The sequence below is a fragment of the Brassica oleracea genome, chromosome C5 (genome assembly GCF_000695525.1).
Source record: "Brassica oleracea var. oleracea cultivar TO1000 chromosome C5, BOL, whole genome shotgun sequence".
NCBI lineage: Eukaryota > Viridiplantae > Streptophyta > Magnoliopsida > Brassicales > Brassicaceae > Brassica > Brassica oleracea.
In genome coordinates, this window is record NC_027752.1 from 27,359,165 (window position 1) to 27,367,633 (window position 8,469).

Here is an 8,469-nt window from a genome sequence, read left to right on the forward strand (position 1 = left end):
GTGGGAGAACTTCTGCTCCCAAACTTCACTAGATCAAAGAGACTCTAGAAACACCAAAGTAGTGTTCTAGATAGTTTGTTACACAAGTATCAAATACTCTTCACAAGAGAATACAACAAAGTCCTTAGATCAACTAGACTTAGGCCTAAGCTATTGATCTTGTATTGTTGTCTCCTTCCCCTTGCACTTCACCTTGATCTGAATACTTGTTGTTGTCTGCTATGTAACAACCTTCTTGTATTGTACGGCTTAACCTAATCAACATACTCACGTTATGTTTATATGTGACTAGGTGTTTCAGCTGGAGTGGGCCTGCGTGTTCTTGGCCCAAGTCACATCAGCATTGCTTCTGGCCCATCTGTCTTGCCGAAGCCCAAGCTATGTTCACACGGATCAATGAGGAGACGGATAACGACTCGAGTTGTTTCTTTGCTAAGGTCAGAGCCTTGGACATACGGATTTTTCCAACCACATCTGTGAGTTTAAATATCAGTTATGATAACAAAACATATTATAAACTCATATGCAATATGATAATATACATGGGAGTTCTAGGTTTGTGTTCGCAATCACTTGGAAATTGTCAAACAGTCTAATAATGATTGGAGATTGATCTGAGGAGCACCCGTGATGACTTCATCAATAATAATTGGTGATATGAAACAAATGAGGAATGGATGATCGATTATCTTGTACATGCTTGAGCACCTAGCAACATCAAAACGATCGACTTTCACAATGGAACCGGTTTTCAAAGATGGCATGTAATGATTAGCACGTCCCATGAATCACATAATCTGCAAATAATATTATTTAACAAAGAATCATGAAATCAATTAAAAAAATTATACTAAATAAATATGATAAATAGAAGATTAACGTGATGAACCTTATTTAAAAATGAAACTCATAATACACTTATAGACCCGACCCACAGAGAAAACCGAAGAAGCAAATGTTTTCGACCTTCATAAATATATATTAGTTTCGGCCATCAATCTCCAAAGTATCCTTTAGTTTAGTGGTATAAATGTTGGTGTTTATATCTCAATAACCCGGATTTGAGCCACAGGCTTGACACTTTTTCACACTTTTTAAAAATGAGACCCACCAAAATGCTGACGGGCTCCGGAATGAGGCAATTGCCTCATTACATTATAGATTTATTATTTATTATTGTTATTAGTAAAATTCCGTTAGATAATCATTTTTTTTTATTTTCACAAAAATATACTCTCATGGAAAAAAATGATCAATTTTTTTATATTAAAAAGTAAATATGCATTTATACCATTAGGATTAACTAATCTAAAACTTAGGGTTTAAAGTTAAAGAGTTGGGTTTTGCAGATGAATAAAAAATTTTTTTAAAAAATATTAAAATTTTCAAAATAAAAAGACTATTTTGTCATTTTATTTTTGAGAGTTATTTTTGTGACAAAAACTTAAAAATGAGTATTTTAGAGAATTGCCATTATTATTATTATTATTATGATTATTATTATTATTATTATTATTATTATTATTATTATTATTATTATTATTATTATTATTATTATGCTTATTCACTAATGACATAATCATAATCAAATAGCCTTTTTCTTTAAAACATATTTTGAATTCTCTGCAATTTCCTCCATAGGTATCATCCCATATATTTTTTTTGACAGCAAAAAAACATTTACAGACTCATATTGACTCTGTAAACCAATTCGGTAACTCTGCATCCATGTGAACGACGAAAGACAGTTGTTTTCACCCGTATTAATCATAAGTAATTGTAATTTTGCCCTTTTATTGCTGTTTCTTCATCAAATATGTTGATTTAATCTCTAATATTCTATTTCAATCACTAAAAATCTAGAAAATGAATTACTTTTATGAAAATGATTTATTAACTGAGAGTCCGATTGACAACATAAAAAACAAATGTGCAACAATTGTGATGTGATTATATATGTGTGTGTAAAAAAAATTGTTATTATTAACTGCAGTGTGATACTATGCGATTAGAAATATTCAAAGCCGGAATACAGTGAAAGTGTTACTCACTGTAGAGTAGGCCTGGGCGTTCGGAGGTCTCGTCGATTTCGGTTCAGTTGATTGGGATTTTCGGATTTTTGGTAACGTTCACAAGTCTCGTTTGGATTTTACTAATTATCGGGTCGGGTTCGGTTATGTTCCTTCCGGGTTCAGTTCGGATCGGATTGTAACCAATATTTGAAACCGTCTAAATTATTTTTTTAAAACCTCCAAAATTAACAAAAAAAAATCAAAATTTAGAAATTATTCACAAATCTAATTAAAATTAGTTAAATTATCTAAATTAACTAAAAATATTCAAAACAATAGATAAAACAAACAACAAAAATATTTTGAATACTCTAAAATATCTTAATCACATTACATATTTAACTAATTTTAGATATTATCGGATCTTAGTTTGGATTTTGGTTAGGTTTCAGTTATAACCAAACTCCAAAATACTAAGCTCATAAGTCATGTTCGAATATTTTTCTATAACAGTTCGGATCCAATTTTGGTTTTTCCAGTTCGTGTTGAGATAGGTACTTCGGGTTGGGGTAAAAACGTCCAGGCTCCGTAGAGCGTTCTGTTTCCGTGGAATCACTCACAACGGCTGCGTTTTAGAAGGTGGGTAGTGTCGAGCATATGGACATTGGAAGTTGGAACACATCGAATAACCCTAAAAAGTTGGAAAGACAAAAATATTTAGAGGCTGGCAATTTCTCTATAATAAAAACCTAATAGTATTTTAATGCCTAGTAAATGTACCGTCCACCTAACTTTGTTTGGTGGTGTATCAGTCAAAAAAAAAAGAGACGGGAACCGATAAACCAAGTATTGCATTAGAAAAAAGAAATGCCAAATCAGACAAAGCAAGTCAGAACGCCGTCGTTTAGTCCACGTAGAGTAGATTTGTCCTACTATTGACCGATTATAACCGGTAAACATAAATTCGTTGAAAAAACTCCGTTTAAAGTCCGTCTCGTTCCGTTTGTCCGCACTATAAATAAGAAGCTTCTTCGCCCAATCCTCTCTTTTCTTCCTCTTCCCTCTCCCTATAAATCTCCCCTTTGTCTCCTCCTCCTCTTCTCACATTTCAGCTCCGAGGAATTTTTCCTTTTATCATCTCCGTTCTCCCATCTTCTTCGCCGGAGGTTCGATTTACTTTCTCTCTTAGGAACAAACTCACTCTGCTTGTATCCCAGTTTGATTCTTAGATCTGGTTTATATCACTCATCAAAGTTGACTCTGTCGGATCTTGATCTGTTTTTGTTTCATTTGATGGAGCAATGAGAGTTCAATTTCAAAATGATTTGACAAGTGGATAAGCTAATCTCGCGCGATCCAACAGTAGTTACATTAGGTTCGAGTCAACTGATGTTCTGTGTAATAATCTTGTTTTATGATTTCAGATCTTGGTCTAGCCAGACTGTAAGCGAGATGGAATCACTTGGACTAAGAGCTGTAGGTTCGCACTGTTCTCTATCGGAGATGGACGATCTTGATCTGAATCGAGCATTAGACCGACCGAGGTTGAAGATCGAACGGAAGAGATCTTTCGACGAGAGGTCAATGAGTGAACTATCTAGGCACGATTCTCCAAGAGGCAGGTCGGTTCTGGACACGCCTCTCTCTTCTGCTAGAAACTCCTTTGAGCCTCATCCTATGATGGCTGAGGCTTGGGAGGCTCTACGGAGGTCTATGGTCTTCTTCCGTGGCCTTCCTGTTGGTACTCTCGCTGCCGTCGATAATACTACCGACGAGGTCTTAAACTACGACCAGGTACCAAACAAATATTATCTATCAGTGGGTTGGCTCGTAGCTCTATATATTAATTTGAATGCTGTCTTCTGTTCCTGTAGGTGTTTGTGCGTGATTTTGTACCCAGTGCGCTGGCGTTTCTGATGAATGGTGAATCGGACATAGTGAAACACTTTTTGCTCAAGACCCTTCAGCTTCAAGATTCCGAGAAGCGTGTTGACCGTTTCAAGCTTGGAAAAGGTGTGATGCCTGCGAGCTTCAAGGTGAGTCACGATCCCATCCGAGAGACGGACCACCTCGTTGCAGATTTTGGTGAAACCGCCATTGGACGAGTGGCCCCTGTAGATTCAGGCTTCTGGTGGATCATCCTTCTCCGTGCTTACACCAAGTCTACCGGAGATTTGACTCTCTCGGAGACACCAGAGTGTCAAAAGGGAATGAAACTCATCCTCTCTTTGTGCTTGGCTGAAGGGTTCGATACCTTCCCCACGCTGCTTTGTGCTGATGGATGTTCCATGATTGATCGTAGAATGGTAAGTTATTAAGGTCATCCTCTTGGCTGTAAACTAGTTATTGTTTCTTGAATTGATTGGTTGTTTGCTCTTGAATGTGAAGGGTGTTTATGGGTATCCAATTGAGATCCAAGCGTTGTTCTATATGGCTCTGAGATGTGCCTTGTCAATGCTAAGGCCTGATGGAGATGGCAGAGAGTGCATTGAGAAGATCACTAAGCGACTTCACGCCTTGAGCTTCCATATGCGTAACTACTTCTGGCTTGATTACCAGCAGCTCAATGACATTTACAGGTATTAATTAATTATACTGTTTTTGGGTGAGATGATAATTCTAAACTTGAAACTGATACATCTTTTATCTGAAGGTACAAGACTGAGGAATACTCACACACGGCGGTGAACAAGTTCAATGTGATGCCAGACTCAATACCAGATTGGGTTTTTGACTTCATGCCTCTCCGGGGAGGCTACTTTGTGGGTAATGTAGGACCTGCCCATATGGACTTCCGGTGGTTTGCACTCGGCAATTGCGTCTCCATAATGTCTTCGTTGGCCACTCCTGATCAGTCCATGGCCATTATGGACCTTCTTGAGCACAGGTGGGATGAGCTTGTAGGCGAGATGCCCCTCAAGATTTGTTATCCTTGCCTCGAGGGCCACGAGTGGCGCATCGTCACTGGCTGTGACCCCAAGAACACACGGTGGAGCTACCACAACGGTGGTTCTTGGCCAGGTCTGTTTTCTTCCCTTAAGCCTGATTTCATAACTGAGATAGATTGAATTGTGTCAACCACGTATCAAAGAATTGATTTGATTCTGACCGTGCCGTTTTCTGTTGTTTCTGCTCCAATGTACAGTTCTGTTGTGGCAGCTAACTGCAGCGTGCATTAAGACAGGAAGACCGCAGATCGCGAGACGTGCGGTTGACCTGATAGAATCGCGTCTTCACAGAGACTGTTGGCCAGAGTATTACGACGGTAAGCTTGGACGGTACGTGGGGAAACAGGCTAGGAAATATCAGACATGGTCGATAGCAGGTTACTTAGTGGCTAAAATGTTGCTGGAAGATCCTTCACACATCGGTATGATCTCTCTCGAAGAAGACAAACTTATGAAGCCAGTTATCAAGCGATCTGCGTCTTGGCCGCAACTTTGAAAAACCGATCTCGTTTCTGGTCTGCTCAGTACTTGTCACGTTATAATTTTTCTTGTTTTTGTTTTTGTTTTTGTTTTGTTTTGCTTGGCTGTTTGTATGATAATGATGATATTCAAAACTTCTCCGGAAGATGGGGTCACAGACTTTATTGATTGCTTCTTTCTTGCCTTGCAAGTAAGAAGAAAAGAAATGGAAAAAGCTCGTTTGCCGTTTTTTATTTCAACATTACACCTTTTTCTTTGTTGCCGACAGTTTGACTTCTTTTTTTTCTAATAAATGTTAAATTTTATTCATCCAAAAAAAACTGTTTTACATTTGAGATAGAATGTTTAAAGAAAAGATTAATCTTATATATCATATTATCTTGTGCCAAACCAAATTCTAACTTTCCTCCAATTTTGTGATCTCCTTGTCGTCTTATAATTTGAGAGTCAAACGAACATTTTGACATCTCGGTTGATATCCGACCAGTCTGTCCACTGCAGCTTTATCTAGCAATTTAGAGAGGACATTCATACAAATGACAAACAGAGAAAGTGATAACGTGCAACCTTGTCTCCAACCTTGTCTCAGCCCTCTTCTACTGTTGAAGTAACCAACTAATTTTCCATTTACTTGGACTTATAATGATGCTGTAGATACACATAGATGAATCCAGTGTATATACTTTGCAGGAAATCCCAAAGCTTCCAATGTTGTTAATAGAAATGACCATTGTACTGAATCGAAGACCTTGGAGATATCAATCTTCACGGCACATCTAGGAGAAATCTCTCTCTTGTGGTAATCTTTTACAAGTTCAGTTGCTAAAAGAAGGTTCTCCATCAACAACCTATCTTTTACAAATGTGGATTGATTTAAAGAGTTAAACTTTGGCATAATACCCTTCAGACAATTTGCTACCAACTTTTGATATCATCTTATACAGGACATTGCAACACGAGATTGGTCTATAATATTTCATCTCTGTATCTCTTTCCTTTTTCGGGATCAAGGCAAGAATAGCTGAGTTGATACCTTTTGGAAGGAAGCCTTTCAGAAAGAAAGATTGTATCACCTTAACAACATCATTTCCTACTATCGACCTAGCAAACTTGAAATGTTTTGTAGTGTATCCATCTCGACCAGGTGATTTGTTGGATGACATATTAAATACTACTGCTCTTATCTCCTCTTCTGAAACCCCACTTATCAACATCCTTTGATCTTCCTCAGTGAATCTAAACTGGAGTAGATTCTGAAGAATCTCAACTGCTGGTGTTTCATACTCATGTGATATATAGGCAGGGGCGGACCCACGTTGAAGGTGGTGGGATCAGCTGACACCACGTTGAAGGTGGTGGGATCAGCTGACACCACAAAAAAAATTCCTTATTAATAGCATGAATAAAATAAATTGAACCCACAAACTTTTGATTCTCTGAACCCACAAAACAATTTTTGGACCCGCAGGCTAAAGCCCAACATATTTGGCGATGGATCTAACAATTAGAAAAATAAATTTTAAAAAAATTTGTTTCCTAAACCCTTTTAACATATTTAACCTATTTTTTTCTCTGTTTCTAGAATAGATTTTTTATTGTTTTTTCAACTTCCTTCTCTTCTCTTCTCCAAATCCATAGTGCATTCTATGTAAACTCAGATTTTACAATTAAGCTTTTATATTATTGTCTTTTACTAACGTTAATCAATTACTAGCTGATAACCCGCGCCCTGCGTGGGGTGAGTAGATTTAAAAATATTATCTTTCAATTTGTAGACATAATAAAGGTTAAAGTCATAGTAAGAAAAATATATGTAAGAAAGTACGGGTTATAGCTAAGAATTTTAGTATGTCAATATAAATTTATATGTGATCGACTTTAAAATTAAATTGTATATTTGTTTGCATAAAGGTAAATTATAAATATAAGATTAAATGAAACATAAGCAATAGTTTAATAAAATATAAAAGGAACAATGTATCAGAAAACAAAAGAAAATAAAAAAATAGAGATAAAATAACTGTTGTCAATAATGTCTTTAGAAGTCTTCGTTTGCAATCCTATTATGAGCAATAAAAAGAGATCATCTTGCGAAATTAAACATATTATTTAAAAAAAATCTTCCCTTAGTTTTTTGTGTTTGCTAGAAATATAATGCTAAAGGAGTTTAGAGAAGGAGGAAATGGTGAGGAGATGTAAACGAACACGTCTACTATTTATATATGAACGGAGCCTAGGTCTTTCCTCACCACGCCAAAGTTAATGAGGAAGCCGATATTTCAGTCTTGAAATTAATATTGTATATACTACTTGCCTTGTTGTACAAAATTGTGAAATGTTTGGATGTCAAATAGATAACAAAATGAAGTTCTAGTCACGCAAATTTAATTTCACAAATATTCTCCGGTCGATTAATGTAAGTGTAAATCAAAGATGGACAATTTGAAATTCGTAATAACTTTGAAATGGTATAATTTGATTCAAATAACATCTATGGTACTTAAGTTAAATCCGTGATATAGAATTTTTTTTTTTTAATTCAATTTTTTCCTTGAATACGCTAACATTCTAAACTTTTTTTGTATAATATATTCGATTCCGTGATCAAGTCAATTTGAAATAACCTTTAAAATTTGAAGCATTAATTTTTGGGAATAATCCATTAATTGTGTTGCTTTGAATATAAAAGATCATAAAACGATTTGGCATATTATACTTTGACTAAATTAAATCTAAGAAATGGTCATGGTGCTTTCATATGGTCATGGCATATTACCTCTTCGTACCATGACTAATTAGCATTACAATTGAAGTGATAATTATGGAAACAGAACAATTATGGTTAACATTCAATGGAGGAGATTTGAAGCTCATATTAGATTTTCAAAACATTATGATAAACATGGTTAACTTGTTGCAGGATGAGATATGAACTGCAATCATGGTTATGATATTTTCTTACAAATGGGCGTATCAAGCTTAAAGAACCAATTCGAAGTGCAAAGAACTTAATATAAAGAAGTTTAATA

At 36.0% G+C, this 8,469-nt stretch overlaps 1 protein-coding gene across 1 annotated transcript; it reads left to right on the top strand.

The window, feature by feature from the left end:
* The first annotated feature begins 3,047 nt into the window (after window positions 1-3,047).
* Window positions 3,048-5,679, top strand: LOC106295924 (alkaline/neutral invertase CINV1). Its single transcript, XM_013731938.1, has 6 exons — window positions 3,048-3,178; window positions 3,437-3,806; window positions 3,887-4,318; window positions 4,401-4,591; window positions 4,666-5,033; window positions 5,158-5,679. The coding sequence occupies exons 2-6, from the start codon at window positions 3,465-3,467 to the stop codon at window positions 5,454-5,456; spliced, it is 1,632 nt and encodes a 543-aa protein (XP_013587392.1). The 5' UTR covers window positions 3,048-3,178; window positions 3,437-3,464; the 3' UTR covers window positions 5,457-5,679.
* The last annotated feature ends 2,790 nt before the right edge of the window (window positions 5,680-8,469 follow it).

Bases quoted from the DNA above. Each gene is read 5' to 3' on its own strand.
- LOC106295924 (XM_013731938.1), top strand. From the start codon at position 3,465: ATGGAATCACTTGGACTAAGAGCTGTAGGTTCGCACTGTTCTCTATCG. The intron at 4,319-4,400 runs GTAAGTTATTAA...TTGAATGTGAAG, and splicing joins CCATGATTGATCGTAGAATG to GGTGTTTATGGGTATCCAAT. The intron at 5,034-5,157 runs GTCTGTTTTCTT...TCCAATGTACAG, and splicing joins CAACGGTGGTTCTTGGCCAG to TTCTGTTGTGGCAGCTAACT.